The sequence below is a fragment of the Monopterus albus genome, unplaced genomic scaffold (assembly GCF_001952655.1).
Source record: "Monopterus albus unplaced genomic scaffold, M_albus_1.0 scaffold212.1, whole genome shotgun sequence".
In the NCBI taxonomy this organism is placed as follows: Eukaryota; Metazoa; Chordata; class Actinopteri; order Synbranchiformes; family Synbranchidae; genus Monopterus; species Monopterus albus.
Genome location: NW_018128092.1, coordinates 602,697 through 619,857, shown reverse-complemented (window position 1 = coordinate 619,857; position 17,161 = coordinate 602,697). Strand labels below are relative to the sequence as shown.

The following is a 17,161-nucleotide window of genomic DNA, read 5'->3' as shown; positions in this document are numbered from 1 at the left end:
AGGTTGAGAATGTCAGTGAGCCATTTATTCATCTTTTCAAATTTATACTCAAATGGCACCACAAAGAAGAAATCACTTTGCAAATACTACTAACAGAATAATGCCAAGGATCAAGGACACATCAGAAAAACAGGAGGAAATGAAAGACGCAGTATTAACCCGTCATGGTAACACACAAATCAAAAGGAAACCACACTCTGCCTCATCAGATACATGAATTCCACACTCTAAGTGCAACACCTCAACAATCCTTATGTGCAGCACCAGTGCCAGACAGAATCATGGTTGACCAGTTCTCACATGTATCCACGACATATGGACGATGCCAGTATTGAGCTGTCAACCAGTCAGCCTATAATCCCGGTGGCCTTGAACCAGACAGGTCACAGCTGCGGCTGTGGTTGGTGTTAATGTGAGGCATATGGAGAAGGGCCTTCTGAAAACCCCAAAGACCATGGTGCAGTGAGTCACGGGCTGTCCCTCTGCGGCGGGGGCTGAGATTGGACTGGGACATGGGAACTGGACTGAGGATAGCAAAGGCTGTGTGTAGGGGGGGGCTTCAGAAGGGCACCACCAGCCCACTCCTCTGAGTCATCGTGCACCCCACCCTTCCATGACCACCCCTGAGACTTCTCTCTGCCTCACCCCAATCATTTCCTCCTCACATTTAGAACTTGGGTGCTGTGGATAAACAGAAGCCACGTCCCCCTGCTCAAAGCTTAAGATTTCACAGGATTTCACAATAGCTTTGGCTCCGAGCTTCAACGTGGGAAACCCTTAAAGCAAACAGCTGTACTGACATGGCCCACTCTTCCCTTTGACCGAACAAAATGCTGACCCTGAGCACAAACTGCAAAACGCTGCCACACGTGCTCAGTCCTCAGGATACAGCCACCTCATATCGGCACAAGCATCAAGGCTTGTAGCTACACACACCTCTGAATCAGTACGACATGTTTTTGCAAGAATTTCTCCCTATTTTTGTTTGTGCTAATTAGATTTTGTTTTAGTCTTTTGACCAAAATGGATGTTAGTTTTAGTCTAGTTTTAGTCCATAAAAACTAAATCCATTTTAGTCTAGTTTTCGTCATTTTTAATATTTACTGTAGGCCACATCTTCTTCGTCCTGCTTGTGTAAGTTGGTTACACCTGTTGTTCCCATTTGTTGTGAGGTTTGTGTGGCTGCACTCTGCAGAAGTTGGACTCACTCACATCTATACTGAAATCCTCTTCACTGGGTTCAGCGCTAAATCATCAGTAACATTAAAACAGTGAATCTCGGTAGCGAACATCTGGAGGTGATTTATGGTCGACTGCCCACAGTTAGCAACACAACAGATATTCGACTGAAAGGAACGTTAACGTTACATCCACATCATTTCATGTTAAATTACCAAATGTTTCATATGGGTGCTGCTGCTTTTCCCTAGTGTGTCCCAGTGGTTTTTGTGCCTAACTCTCTGGATTTAGAAGTATATGGTCCATAAACCTGTAGTACACATTCATATATAACACAAAACTGCACCTTTTTTCTTCACAGCTATTTTTATAATATTTACTAACCGTTCCAAACCATTTTAAAGACAATTCATGTATTGGCTGTTTGACAGCTTTACTCTATAATCACCTGGTTATTTTTAATGCAACAAGTTGTGATGCTTTGATAAAATTATACATGATCTATTACCATATTGGATAAAAATGTTTTCATTTTGTGGGATGTGACCAGAGTTTTGCAAACTGAAAATTGAGTTAAAGTCATTGTGAGAAACCTTTACTGTCGTTCATCATTTCAGTGTGACTGATGAACACAAACCAAAAGGCACCATGTAGTTGTGCTCTACCTGCATGGTGCTGATGCACAGGCTCCTGTGGATGACAAACTGGCTGAGGGCTGCAGACCTTTTGTAGCTGTTCCGACCGTGGACCATGAGGAGCCGGCCTAAATGTTTAAACTGGGTCACCGAGAAGTCGGCAGCCAACGAGGCCTGCTTTCCTTCCTGTTAAACACACAGCACAGGGGGCAGTGAGGACATGCAAGATGATGATGTTGTTCACCTGAATAACAAGCTTTAGAGTGCCTACTATATTAATCGTTGATTCTACAGTGACTGGTACACAGCTTGGTTATCTGGATACACAAATATCTGACTGAAGGTGGACAAATGGTGGTGGAGACGCTGATTTATTCAGGGTTTCTTTTAATTTGTCACCGTCTGTGCACCTTATGTCCATCTGCACTTTCTCTTTGGAGTGTCTACTCTGTTAGGTATTTTTAGTCAGATAGATATTGGATAGATAAGGGAGTCGTATCAATTTTCTCAACTAACTCCTGGCAATTGTGCCAAAATGTCAACAATAACATTCCCTTGTGTGTAATATTCCTGCAGACACAGAAACAAGAGGCGGGCCAATGAGAGACTCTTTTACTTAAGCACAAAAGCATCTTGTCCTCTTTGTTTCCTCTACTCAGACAATAGATCCCCATAAAGAGGAATCATCTGTGTACACATCCCGCTGCATGTCTCTGAACGTGAGAGAGATCTTTACAGGAAACGCAAAGCAAAAATCTGCCAGAGTGGGACGTCAAAGTGAGGCGGTGAGATGGAGAGAGTCTTACTTTTCCCTCCACTCCCACGCCACAGTCAGCTTCCTGGATCATACTGACATCGTTTCCTCCATCCCCTAAGAGAAAACAAAAGCCATCGAGGTGTCAGGATTCACATCAGTGACTCACCAATACAAACTATTAGTGACATTAGTGTGTGTTATGTGAGAGAGCACTTCAGGAGACACTCCCTTACTTTGACCCGATTAAGAGAACTACAGCCACAGAAAGGAAGGTTAAATGTCTAGATGCTTAACATTAAAAATTCAAGTAAACCAAAATCAAGCTTGATTTGAAAACGCTGTTGGACAGTTTGTATTTTCTACTCACCCACAGCGCAGGTGAGTTTGCCTGTGCGCTCTTGCAGCAGCCGGACTATCTGAGCCTTCTGAGTGGGGGTGCATCGACAGCAAACCACAGCGGGACACTGACAGGCAAGCTCCATGAACTCATACTCGTAGTATTTCAGACAAACCTACAAGAAACCCACCACAACGGATGGGTGAGCAATTTAGGCCACTGCACGCAACAGATCTCAGCTGTGGATGTTCAACACCTCAACTTAACTTACAGTTTAACTCCTCCTGTGGATTAGAAAGTGACTCTAACCACAGATACCACTTCCAGAGATGCATCAGTGGCAGTGATATTATCATGCATCACACAGAGAACATGCCAGAGTTTCATAAGGACAGATAAGTCAGTGGGAAGATGGTTAGACTCAGACAGAGGCACTCACACTTTACCTCAAGTGAGTCCCCTGATATCACCAGCGCACAGTCGTGTTTTCTCCTGAAAGCGTTGAGCTCCAGGTGGGCTTCCCCTCTTGTTGTCACCTATTGCAATGGCAACCACATTTATAAATGCACATATAGACAAGCACAAACAAAAAGCCATGCATCCTGACTGTTATCAGACAGAAGAACGGCAGCTTGTTTCACTCCAGCTGCAGTGATGTCAAAACGTTAGGGCAGCCAAGATGCACCAAGTTTAGATTTTTTCTGTCGACAGTGGTTCAAATTTAAAATCTCTATAACACAACTGAGCATCAGGCAGTAGTGGGATCATCCTTATGTAAAATATAATTAGAAGATACACCATCTCAGCCGTAAACAGAGACATTTATATACTATCAACCTTGAAAGAGTATGTATATTTTAATTCTATTTACAGCTACAATGATTAGCTGGTTTACTGATTAGTCAGTCAACAGATAATCTACCGTCAAACTAGTTTGATAACAAACTGTTATAAGCTATTTATTAAATGTGAACCAAGGTTCCTAACAGATGTGTCAGGTTCAAATATAGACTTAAAAATTCTCCAAAAATGCAGCACGGACAAGGCATGGCGTTAATCTGTCAACAAGAGCGAGGCTCTGGTATGAATATCCTTCAGCCGATGACTATTCATACGTCAATCCAGACTAGGGCATTGGTGGACACCAGGAAACTAATGCAGATGTGTGTGCAGCAGGCCCAGTCAGCACTCCCCCGTCCACTGGGACGGAGGTTTTTAAGCCGTGCCAACCATTGTTATTCTCTTCCAGTAACCGCAGTTGTACGCAAGTTGTAACCTTCCTATATGGCAGGCGCTCCTTCTGCTCTGGCGCGGCTCCAGAGGGGAAGGCAGAAGGCAACTATCAAAGCAGCGAGAAAGCCCCAAACCTGCAAAACAAATTAGGAAGTGAGCCCTCTACATGTTCCCTCTGGGAGTGGTTCAGCTGGATTCTCCTCTGTTTGAGCGAAGGCCTGTTTGTTCTCTCTGACAGTGGCTTGGATGCTTTCACTGGTGGGAGGTGATTTATTCAGCTGCGGATGCTGGCTCGGGCTGCATGCGTAGTTGTGTGGGTTTGTATGACCACTAGCTAATAGGAGAGAATATGTGCCCATGGGTCGGCAGAGCCAGAAAACTGTCAGTGCTGCATTGAACTGGAAACGAACCACGCAGCACTAAAATCAACTACTCTCTACTTCATGTGCACAGAAAAGGAAGAGGGGTCTTTGTCCGGCACTTACGGATCTGAAGATATGGATGTCCTGGGTGCGGGTGATCAGATGGGCGTTCTTAGCAGTGCATGTGGCTGTTTCAAGCTTGTCTCCTGTTAACATCCAAACCTACACAGACACCAAAGAACAAGACGTAGTGAAGAGAATGTGTCTCTTTATAAGATGCATTAAAGTTTGAAGAGAAATTCCATTCAAATGTCAAAATGGAATAACTTTCTATGGAAGAAACTGTTGCATGGAAGTATATATATTTTTAAATGCTGCAATCAAATGAAATGAAATGTCCTGCACTTCCACTTTTCTGGGATGGAGGCAGAAATCTCCAAAAAACAGATCTCAACCCCAGGGGAGATAGAACCTATCTGTAATGGGGGGAAAGCGTTTTTTGTGCGTGTGTTTTAGGTGAACTAGTCCTTTAAGTAAAGAGTGAAGGGGACTATGGGCCCAACCTTAGTCGCTGCAGTGACCAGTCAGCTTTCTGGGTAATAGTTTTTAGTTTAAAAACATAAAGCTGAATGAGGCTTGTTGATGTAGGTAGATATGAAAAACATATGTTTGTCTTGTTTCTCTTTGTTTTCTTAGTCTGTTGCTGCTGAGTTGTGAGGCTGTTTGCTCCCAGACCTTGATGCCTGCGTTGCGAAGGATCTCCAGGGTGGGCCTGACGTCGGTCTGGAGCTGGTCTTCCACCCCAGTCAGACACAGCAGCTCCATCTCCATCTCCAGACTCTCAATCACCGTGGCCACCTTCAGAGAGCGGTCGTGAACGCTAAGCTTGGCCTGGATGTAGCGTGCCTGGGGAGCAGGGGAGGGGTGGGAATGTTTTGAGTGGGAGGAAATAATATTAGTATGAACAAAGCAAAATCATTACGCAACCAAATAAGGGAAACAGCCAGGAATGGAAGGAGAAAATATCATTTGGGCCACCAAACAAACAAACACAAGGAGAAAAGCATAAACTACAGTTACCGCTTTGCAGGTGTACCCCCCGCCAACCAGTCAAGTTCACGGGTATGGGACTCAAGTGAGGTCACTGACCTTGACCTTTGGCCACCAAAATCTAATCAGCTCATCCTTGAGTCCAGGTGGACATTTGTGCCAAATTTGAAAACAATCCCTCAAGGCACTGCTGAGATATTGTGTTAACAAGAATCGTACATACGTACAACCCAACAACATAGTGCCTCCGGCGGCGGCTGTCGCTGGAGCGGAGGCATAAAAACAGCAGCGAGGAGTCCTGCACACATTAGCAGAATTTTGCAAACTACACAGAGGATAACTGTGTGCAGTATGAACACATGCCACACTGAAACATATAAGAGTTTATATTTAAACTTCCGTCTTTTTCCTTGCAACCAAGTTTTAGAAAGCTGGAAATGTAGAACTAAAATGATCAATCGGTTAACGCCCATCATCAGGGCTCCAGCTCCAGGGTAATTTGTGAGTGAGATAAAGCAAAAACAATCTGCGTGTGACTCATACAGGAACACAAACTCTGTGTGTGACTCAGTTGGTGACTCACTGCTGCCCACCAGCTCTGCTCACACAATTATACACTTGAGTAACGGGCCTGGGGGTGAAGACTATAGGGGAGACAGCACTGCCCTGCTCAAACAATGAGCGGGGCCTGGTGTGAGAGGGTGGGGTGTGCACACTGAAGGGGTTAGAGGTTAGTCCAGTTACCCAAGAACACACTCTGACATTTAGAAATGTGGAACATGACTGGATCTATTATCAGTCTGTATTTGTATTATTGGTCATCAGCAGATATTTAACACACAGCTGATATTTCTGTGGTTCACCGGCAATAACGGCTTTACTGAGGCAAGTACAGTGAACGTGTACTGGTGCTGATTAGCTAGAGAATGTTTTTTTTTTACTTTACCTTTATGAATATGAGACTCTTCACTGTGGGGGCATGAGAGGGTGCTTACCTCAAAATCTTGATACTGCTCCTCTGTCAGGGACTTCTTGGAGACCACAAGTACCCTCAGACCTTCCCTCGCCATGTTTCCGCACTAGGAAACAGAGACAACATCATCTGGATTCAGAAAGTTACAAAGTGCACGTGTCTGCTAATTTTTAATGAGGGTAATAAAGTTGGTCGTTGCATCATGACGTGTGAAAAGGAGAGAAATCTACCTCCTCTTCCAGCCAGTCGTTATACTGGACGATGCCGGCCATCACCACATCAGCACCTTTCATGTAAAAAGTGATCTCTCCTGTTGAGTCGTCCTAGAAAACAAATATCCCAGTTTATTCAGTGTGAGACATAAATAGGATATAAAAACCAGACACATCAAATACCCATGTATCCTTAACTCAGAAGCACTTCCAATGTGGTGCATGTGCACTGTTTTACAAGTTTGTGTTGCCTAGATATTCATAACTTATTCTGGTATCCACAAGGGGTTTGAAAATATTAGCACAAGGAAGTCCATTTTCAAAAAGTGAGCCTTCCTCAGCTGTGGCCCAGCCAACAAAAATACAGTTAGTCATCAGGCTTAGTCAGAGGTTATTATAAGGGGACGTTTTCTCAGATAATGTGCTTTTTCTTGTGTTTTTCTAGCTAAAGCCAGTGTCAGCTCACAGTCAGCCTCCTGGCAACATCCACTGTCCTACATTGACTGTAACTGAAAATATTGGTTGAGCAGAAGGCAAACTAAGGAATCATTCAGTGTCTTTGAAGCTCATATAAAAAGCAAAATGCACATCAGCTACTTAAATTTAATGGACAGATGAGAACATCACAAGTAGCACGATCATCCTGACACTCACTCGCACAATGATGCCCATCCTCTTGCTCTCATAGGTGAAGGGGAATATCTGCAGGATGGTGAAGTTCAGTATTTGGCCAGCAGGGGTCCGCAGCTGCATGGAGGACTGGTCTCGTCCCACCAGTGTCAGCCCAACACTCTCAGTCCACTGCACCAGCGACACCTATCAACACCACATTGTAAAGGCTTTAGTGGGCGGTCACTAAAACGTAGAAGTAGACAAAGCCATAGTCAGTCTACTGTATGTTCTTACAAAAGTTAAAATACAGTAAAATATAATCATCATTCAGGAAGATGCAACAAGAGAGAAAAGGGACCACTGCTCAGGGGATGATTATTGTCATGGTAAAGCCAAAATATCAATATGATGTTCCATTACTTGAACAACAAAGGAAACAGTGAAGGACACTCTGGACTGAGTATGTTGTCAGAGGGCACAGTAACCATTCAGCTCTAATCAATACCTCAAGCATTTCCAGCACTCAAGACTATTGACCGATAAACTAAGATGTCCCTTTTTGCTCAAACCTTTGTGATGACATCCATTAATACGATGCCAGCGTGTGTGTCTGCGTGGGGAGATGCCTAATAACCTTCAAACCAAAAGTCAGATTACGCACCTTATTTATCATCCTTCTTCTGACAGAAGAGCAGACAAACGTGCACAGATTAGACAAAACACAGATTCCAACTCTAATTTTAAAACCACAGAATTAGTGTTTCACAAATTGCTTATTTTGGAAATGCATGACCATGTAGTCTGACAATGCCTAGGAGCACTTGAACATCAGAAAAGCTCTGACTCCTGTAGTGTTTGTCATCCAGGTTGGGAAATATGAAGACTGTGCTTAGTCATGGTCTATAAATATTCACCGTGGAGGCATTCTGGTGTCGGCACAGAACCAGCTGGTAATAGCAGCATCTGGATTGGCTTGTCGATTTCTAACTGGACTGAGTAACTGTTCATTCACTTGGTTTGACTCTGAATCACCACACAGCTGACAAGTGTGAGCAGAAAGGCAAAGTGAATCAGGTCTCAGCTCTCCCTTGTGAATCACACATCATGTTTATTATTACATATGATTAAAATGATTCAGATATTAATACAAGATAAGTAATGAATCCTGTTCTCATCTGCATGGGGCTTTAAAAGGTGGTAAGAAAAGCAGCTAAATGTCACTGTAGTTTCAACTGCAGTAGCAGAAAATGCACATTTGCCAATCTTTGACACTGGGTGCATAGGGCTCCCGACCAAAAACCAGATCTATATTAAGACTTCCTGAAAGCTGTAGGAAAGCTAACTGAATCTCACTTTAGATTGTATCAAACTTGCAGGGCACATGAATTAAAAGAACAGTTTAAACCTTCTATCCAGTGTGAGCTACACAAACACACACAAAAAACTGCTCAACGTCTGACCCACAATCCAACCCAAGGCTCTATCAAAATATGTGATGAAAGAGGAAATTCAAGAGATAAGTGCAACAGGCCAGAGAGCACGTCACGGAAATCCATAGTTACACAGCAGGAAACGGATCAGAACAAATTCCACAGTCTTTTCCTGAGAATTCATACATAATTTAGCTTTTGAATGTTCCACTTCGACCCCTTCGATGAAGAACGCAGTGAAGGTTCTCAGGATAATGGCCCCTACTGACAAAAACAAAGCCCTCTCCATCTTGAGATCAGAAGTCTTTTCTCCTGTCAGGCCTTCCCTGGTCGGCCTTGTGAAAACGATGCTTAAGTAGACTGATGTTCCCAAGTAGGTCAAACTGAATGTTTGTATCAACAGATATTGTATTATCATTATTATTACTATACTCGACCTGCACTCCATCCAATGAATGAGCGTCTCCAAGCCACAGATTTCTTGCCATCACGTTTAAGAACAGAAAGCAGTGAGAATGTTTTCTCAGTTTAGAAATTTAAAATCTATGTTCTTTGAAGCATTTAAAGCAACAATCAGATGGTAAATGATTATTAGATGTGACATGACACACAGTGATGTGTAAACCATCTGTGTCCTGTGTTACACTGAAAACAACACAGCAGCACATGTGAATCCTCATCAACATTATTCTTTGTTCTGAATGAACACTCATTTCACTCCTGATGCTGCAGCACGTTCCAACAAAGTTGGGGCAGTAAAGCGTTTACCACAGTGTGATGGTGCCGGTCCTTTTCACTTCAAAGACGTTTAGAGACTGAGGACAATCACCTTTATGTTACACACAAGGAATCTGTTTCTGGTACAGAGCCAGGTCTCTATTAAGACTTCCTGAAAGCTGTAGGAAAGCTAACCAAGTGATTAGATGTGTCAGGTGTCATTTTGTCCCGTTCTTCCTGCAAAGAAGTCTTAAGCTGCAACAGTCCTGGGTCTTCATTGATGTAATTTGTGTTTCAAAATGCACCACACACTCTCTATTGGGGACGGGTGGGGACTGCATGCAGGCCAGTCCAGCACTCGGCCCCTTTTCCTCCACAGCCAGGCCTTGGTCATGTGGCAGTATGAGACTTTCCATTGTCTTGTAGAAATATACATGGGCGTCCCTGGAAAAGACGTTGTCTTGAAGGCAGCAGATGTTGCTCCAACATCTTTCTGTATTGTTCAGCATTAATGGAGCCATCACAGAAGTGTGAGTGACCTTTGCCCTGGGCACTGACACAACCCCAGACCATGACAGACCCTGGACTTTGGACTTGGTGCTGCCAACAGTCTGGATGGTCCTTTTCCTCTTTGGTCCAGAGCACACGGCGTCCATTCTTTCCAAAAAACACATAAAACACTGATTGGTCTGACCACAGTGAACGTTTCCACTGTGTGATGGTCCGTCCCAGATGCCTCTGAGCCCAGACCAGTCGACCTTTGGACACTGCTGACATAGGACATCCTTTTGGTATGCCTCTGAGCCCAGACCAGTCGACCTCTGGACACTGCTGACATAGGACTTCCCTTTGGCGCAGCACAGTTTTAAGCAGCATTTATGGATGTAACTACGTATTGTAGTGACTGACACAGGTGAGCCAACATCATCCTGAGCCCGTGTGGTTATTTCGCTGATAGAAGAGGGACGATCCTTGATGCAGTGCCGTCTGAGGGATCGGAGAGCTCGGTCATCCAGCTGAGGCAAGGCCCTCGGCCTTTACACAGTGAAATCCCTCCAGACTCCTTGAACCTTTTAATGATGTTCTGCACCGTAGAGGGCGACAGATCCAAATCCTTCCCATCGTTTTTTGAGAAACATTTTCATTTTCTCACTCATATGTTGTCAAACTGGTGGTCCTCGGCCCATCTTTGCCCCTAAAGGGCTCAGCCTTTGCTGGATGCCACTGTTGTACCAAGTCATGATTGCAGTCACCTGTTGACATCACCTGGTTCACATGGGATCATCATTTCATTGTCTGACCTCATTACTGACCCTGAAATGCAGCCGACCCAACTTTGTTGGAATATGTTGCAGCATCAGAATTGAATGAAGTGAGTGTTTATTTTCAATAAAGAATAAAACTGATGAGGTATCACATCAAGTAATGTGCTGCTGTGTTGTTTTCAGTGTCATACAGGACACAGATGATTTATACCTCACTATTGTCAGTCTTAATTTTGATTTACATACATCCCAACCTTTTCTGATTTGGGCTTGTAAAATGTTAAAGGGATCCTCCAGATATATTTTAAGACATATAAGAATCGTCTGCTATGAAGGATTAGGGTTTTAGTTTTGTTTGAATCCGAGCCAAGATAATTGATACAGTTATATTTTCAACACACGCCCAGTGGGTTTGAATTTTCCCCTGGGGTGTGTGTAACTGGTTTGTTAACAAAAATAACACAAATGTCACTAAAACGAGAAGAACATGTTTGGTTCTTGCCACCATACCTCATCTGGGCTAGAGGCCTGGTAGACTCTGCATGTGTCTTCATAATGCTGCTCAGCTTCAGCCTGGTCTGTCACGCCGTTGGACTCGTACACGGGGGTCACGTTGTGTACCAGGGCGATGGCCTTCACAGCCTCATGAACTCTACTGCTGATGGTCTTCCGGACCTTAGTGGCTGCCGGAGCCCTGGAGGCTGGAAGGTCGTGGGTAGGCTGAAGACAATTACACAAGCTGCTGTGATAACGCCCTTTCTTAATTGGAGTATTTCACTGTGGCCACGGATTTTGTAAGACGAGCTGCTATGAAATGAAGAAATAAACAAGCTGTATGAACTCCTATATACAACAGTGCTCAGACACATTCATTAAGCTAACTGGAAAACAAACTACTAGTCCAAGAAACTAGAGGCTTCGCTAACCCTTGTAATCATAAACAGATGTTTAAACTAAATATGAACACTGTGCTTCTGCTATTTTTAGAAAGCGGTGTGTTCCAGGGGTTAATGGTAGCGTCATTAAAGAAGCCTGGTGGGTGCTTTGCTTGTGGGCTAATCCTGCTTCCTGCTTCACTAACCTCTGGTGTCAAGGTGGACAAAGAGTGCATTCAGCCAAACTATACTCACGAACTGATAGGTTTCTCAAAACATGGCTCTCATCTGTTTGTTTTACCCTTTTGCAGGATTTTGGAATTTCTAAACGCTGTGAGTGAATCTGCTCATTCCTGGTCTTTGACAGACACAGAGCATCTCATAGACTTGTGCTTGTGTTTTTTACCTGTGTGTAGGCGCTGAACACATGGCTCTGTACTTCATCCATCGAGTCCATCCCATACGCCACAGTTCCAAGGTGGAGCCGGCGGAACACCATTTCATTTTGGGTAAGAGTTCCTGGTACAGATTCAAACAGTAAAATTCCTCCAAGAACATAAGCGTCTGTTTATAAAAATTACAGCTGAATTACATTCTTCATTTAAACCATTCAAATGCAGAGTTTTAAGGTTATACGTCCAGAAACCTTCCCTTTTTAGTAATGACTTCTCAGTGTCTCCACCTCTACAATTCAGTTACCGTAAGTTGGAAAGCCAGTTGCTGGGCTTCATTTGAGACTTTTGCCCGTGTCCTAGGAACCCAGCTTGTTTCAGTCATGAATACTTAACCTAAGGGGATTCACCAACATGTGATGTTTAAAGAAGCAGCTGTACTGTGAGATTGTGACACTGATGAAGGCTTAATGTTATCGAGATAACGCGCCAATTCTTCCTGATTGCTGTGGAATCTGCATATAAAATATATATTTTAAAATAAAACCTTTTAAAGTTAAAAGTATGCTGACTGCACATTCCCTGCAGTCTAACCTGTTTTGTCAGTCAGTAGATAGGAGATGCGTCCAAGCTGTTCAGGTATGGTGCTAGCCCTCACCACCGTCCCTGGGATCTTGGAGTCTTTCTTAATCATCCAGCTGAAAACCATCTTGCCCATATCCAGATTGACACGCAAACTGCACCAAATGAAGAGAAGCAAATGAGTCTTCTTTTAAACTCCCTTTTCAAACCAACAGTGCAGATGACTCAGAAGCAGAAAATCATACCTAATGGGCACAATGTGAGAGAAGAGCAGCAGGAAGCGAAAAATCTGGAGGTACCAGCGGCCAGCGAAGTGCTGGAGGGCCACCATGACCAGTGACACCACCACTAGGGCCCCAAACAGGATCTTAGTCAAGCAGTTCACTTCCAAGTCAAACAAACCCACCTATCATGAGCAACAGAGGCACACACATTATGCATGAAATAAATGTAAACACACATGGCCTGTACATGCACAATCTGTGGGTGTAAGTAAATCAATTACTCAAAGTTAAATGACAAATCAAATCAATTAATTAAACAAAATCTATGAACTGAACAGAGCTTCATGCAAGCTAAATGACCCAGTGCTGGTGTCCTGACTCTGCTACCCACTACTGCACCTTGTGCCTCGGGTTGGAGGTGTTCATGACGCTGCGCAGCTCCTTGCCTGTGTAAATCACAACCCCCACCACTGTGCCTGGAGTGAGGGAGAGAAAATAACCAAAACAACTGCCTCACACCGCTGTGATAAACATACAACAATATGTCAACACGATGTTTCTCAGACGTATACTGATGATATATACAGACTTTCAAATGAAGTCATTGTGGACAGAGGATGCAGATTTCCACTTGCTTAATGAATGACATACAGTGTGTTAATGTGGGCTAAAGTGAATGCAGCCCCCTGTGGAAGAAGCACACTATGGTTAGCTACACCAAAGACATTTAGAAATGAGCTGTGTGCATGAGCTGTGATTTAGCTCGACTAGCCATCAAAACAGTTATGAGGGAAGCGGCTCTGCGGGCCAAGCGCTGCCTGGTCCTCGTTACTTCATGGGACCATGAACAGCTTCGCGATCAGAGCTACACCACCAGTCAGATATTTACCAGAGGCAACAACGGTGCTGGCCCACAGGGTGTTCTCAATGCTGAGGCTTTCGTTGACTGGAGGGTCTCCATCCTCCTGTAACAAATGGAACAACATGCAAAGAAGCAGAATAATGAGGGGAGAGAAATCAATCATCGTTGTTAAACAGGTTTAGTAAGCAGAAAGTCGAGCTCCAGTTACAGTAAAAACCTTTTCACACATGGAATGTATAACACCGATGGCATCATCTATGTGTTAAAGTGATGGCTTTTTGTCACCTGTCCATAGGAGTCTTTTACATTAATGCTCCATATTTCTTTTTCAGACATGAGAGGCTATCTATGCAATGAGCCCTAATGCTCCCTACGTGTCACCTGGTGTGTAAGAGGGAGCAGAAACAAGTGGGCCTGAAGGTTGGAGACGTCAATGACTGTAAACACATTATGATTAGGAGGAAATGGTAAGAGAAAGCAGAACAGAGAATGGATACTGATTTTTTTATGTACCTACTGTAGTTCTGACACCCTTATTACGCTCAATATGCACAACAATGAGGCAGCATCTTCTGGTCTTTAGGCAGTGTGGCTGCCACTTTCTGCAATCAAAATGAAACTGACAGTTCGTATCAGTCGTCACCAATGAACTTATTCCATGAGTACCTTCAGACTGGACACAGTGTCATCAACCTCCAGCCATATTTGGTGAAGTGATTTAGTAGGTGCTGTTTGAAAAGGGATGCACAATGCATCCCCACTACTTTGTTATATCTTTCAAATTCTTTAGCACCAGTGCCCGAGAATAAACGTAAATGTAGAAACCTGTCTATTTTAAACTGATAACTCTTCTTTTATTTGTGCACGCTTCACGTTTCTTCTCTCTCTGTTGTGTGTGGCTTACCATGCGCTGCCTTTACATTTATCTGATGGCAAACAGTTCGAACCTGTGCCATGTTTTAAGTGTTAGAGCTCAGGGTTCAGTAGAACAGTCATGTACTCTCAGTACTCACCCTGGTGAAAGTTCCAATAAAGTTATGGATATCAATGTTTGGTTCCTCTGCATACACATAGGATCTGATCTGCAGAAGGTCCTGTGGGACATGAAAAGTGACTCAATTAATGTTAATCAGTTAAGAAGAAAACAAGCACGTTTTTTCATTAACATAAGACAATATGTTAGCTATCTTAAACACTGTCCATATACTGCTTATTCCTGAATAGGGTCATGGGGGGCTGGAGCCAATCCCAGCTGACACTGGGCAAGAGGCGGGGTCCACCCTGGACAGGTCACCAGTCTGTCACAGGGCTGATATGAAGACAGACAGCCACACACACTCACTCCTAGAGGCTATTTAGTCACCAGCCAACCTGAGCTGCATGTCTTTGGACTGTGGGAAGAAGCTGGAGTATCCAGACAGAGCCCACGCAGGCACAGGGAGAACATGGAGACTCTACACAGAAAGGCCCCGGGTCGGCCCGGGCTTGAACCCGAACCCTTCTTGCTGTGAGGTGACAGCGCTAACCACCACACCTCAACTGGGAACAGGAAGTGACAGAAGCAGCTCAGGTGGGAAAAGCAGCAGATCAGGGTTGAGTTAGACCCAAAACTAACTTATTACCAGTTAATCTGCCTATTGTCATCTTGATCTAAAAGACTAAAACCAACAATGTCACATAGCAAAGCAAGAAGCTAGCAGAGTAGTGTAAACAGAGCAGAGATCAGTTGTTTCTCTTACTCCAGAGGCTGTAAAAAGTGATGTCTTAGTGTCTGGGGCTCCTTGTTGAAACAAGACAACAAGACGTATGCCATGCACTTCATGTCACCCAGTGCAGCAGTGTGATTCACTGGTGTGTTTTTAATATCGTTTGAACAACAGTGGAAGTCTATAGCACAGACTAATAAGCCAGGTTCAGTGAATCCAGGTTCTGGTCTACAGAAAAGATTAAAAAATAGAAAATCACTGACTTTATCCTGTAAATAGGGTTTTTTTCAGCTACATAGCAATGATTTGTGAAATCTTTTACTGAATGATACTGAAATTTGAATTAACTGACTAACAAAAAACTAAACTGGTCAAACAGTGAAGAAAGTGCGGGTATGAGGTGGACATTTGACCTCTGAGTCATGGTGCTGTCTGATGGCCACGCCGTCCTACGCTCTAGTCAATGACCAATGACCAATACAAGACTTGCTTCTCTTAGACCATAGTTGGCGTGTATGGTTACTCATATATTCATCAGTTCTTACTGCACAAAACACAAGGCACAATGTTCCAACATATCATTTTCTCCGACATCCTTACTGCCTCTCTGTCTTTATCTTATGACTCACAGCAGCAGTTGGTAGTCTCTGTGTGCAGGCCACTGGGAGGCGTAGTTTCCAGTCTGTCTCTCCATCCAGCTGGTCAGTCCGCAGGAAACAGGAGCCTGGGAAGGACAGGACAAGAGGTGTCACTGATGCCAGATGGAAGCACACACACCCCTAGAGGGCAACAATAGATAGGCTTTTTGTTAAAGCAGGGACCTCACAGTCTCTTTTCTTGAAGATGGCAATGAACGTACATATAGGTGGCACCAGAACTTCTGCATAGGGAGGCTAAACGTCAGCAGGGGGTGACCACAGCACACAGACTGTGTAGTGTTTGGTTTGTATAGCCTATAGGTGCAGCAACGCAAAGTGCACAAAGAATGAGTGAGGTGGAAAACAGATGGGACGGTCTGGTGATTCTTATAAAGTTGCATTTTACTGTGAGAGCAAGCTGGGGTGGCAGGCATCGACAAAAGCCGAACCCCCACCCCCACTGGCCTGCGTGCGTCATCCTGCCCAGAACTCCCAATCCCAGCCTAGGCTCTTCATAATTGACCTAATGGCCTCCACATGGAAGAGAGATAACCATACGCTATTTCCAATAAAACTAAACTGGGATCTAGCTCTTCTTATAGAGCCACTTTCAGGTTTGTGCAAGATGAAAATAAAGCTTCTCCATGTGATGAGACAGAGTGTGCGGTGCCTTAAGGGTTTCATTTTGAATGGAGTGTGCTTCTTTGTATATGTGCAAATAAACAATGCACTTCCCTAAGTTTGTGTTATCACTGACGAATCTTATCTAATCCATATTTGATTATTCAGATGAAGAATCCTTCTCTCATGTCTCCTTCTCTCTTCATATTTGATTTTTGTGTGTCCCTCCAGTCTTCTCATTTGAAAGACAAAATCAGTCAAAGGTGAAGAAGGAGAGAAAACAGCATACTGTGCCATTCTCATCATTACCTGGAATAGGAAACCTCTGCCACATTACACTTTGAGAGATAGTTTAGTACTGGACCCAATTACAAGGCAGGACTTCCTGCCCTGGCTCAGGGCTAATCCGTGCACCTCAGTGCCTCTTTAAATAAGTAATTTCCCCGGCCAGCCAGGCAGCCAGTCTGTTGTGGAGATCTGGATGAATAACCAGCAGATG

The 17,161-nt window shown here is 43.9% G+C and overlaps 1 protein-coding gene across 1 annotated transcript in view; it reads right to left on the bottom strand.

Moving 5' to 3' along the window:
* Positions 1-17,161, bottom strand: part of atp9a (ATPase phospholipid transporting 9A) — a 30,048-nt gene that overhangs the window by 4,740 nt on the left and 8,147 nt on the right. Inside the window, exons 6-22 of the mRNA XM_020618978.1 lie at positions 16,033-16,182; positions 14,711-14,791; positions 13,725-13,800; positions 13,235-13,311; positions 12,857-13,017; positions 12,624-12,766; positions 12,044-12,156; positions 11,273-11,482; positions 7,393-7,554; positions 6,757-6,849; positions 6,549-6,632; positions 5,239-5,409; positions 4,627-4,725; positions 3,355-3,444; positions 2,939-3,083; positions 2,621-2,685; positions 1,811-2,000 (exon numbers count right to left, since the gene is read on the bottom strand). Coding sequence (XP_020474634.1) covers positions 1,811-2,000; positions 2,621-2,685; positions 2,939-3,083; positions 3,355-3,444; positions 4,627-4,725; positions 5,239-5,409; positions 6,549-6,632; positions 6,757-6,849; positions 7,393-7,554; positions 11,273-11,482; positions 12,044-12,156; positions 12,624-12,766; positions 12,857-13,017; positions 13,235-13,311; positions 13,725-13,800; positions 14,711-14,791; positions 16,033-16,182 — 2,110 coding nt within the window. The remainder of the gene's footprint in view (positions 1-1,810; positions 2,001-2,620; positions 2,686-2,938; positions 3,084-3,354; positions 3,445-4,626; positions 4,726-5,238; positions 5,410-6,548; positions 6,633-6,756; positions 6,850-7,392; positions 7,555-11,272; positions 11,483-12,043; positions 12,157-12,623; positions 12,767-12,856; positions 13,018-13,234; positions 13,312-13,724; positions 13,801-14,710; positions 14,792-16,032; positions 16,183-17,161) is intronic.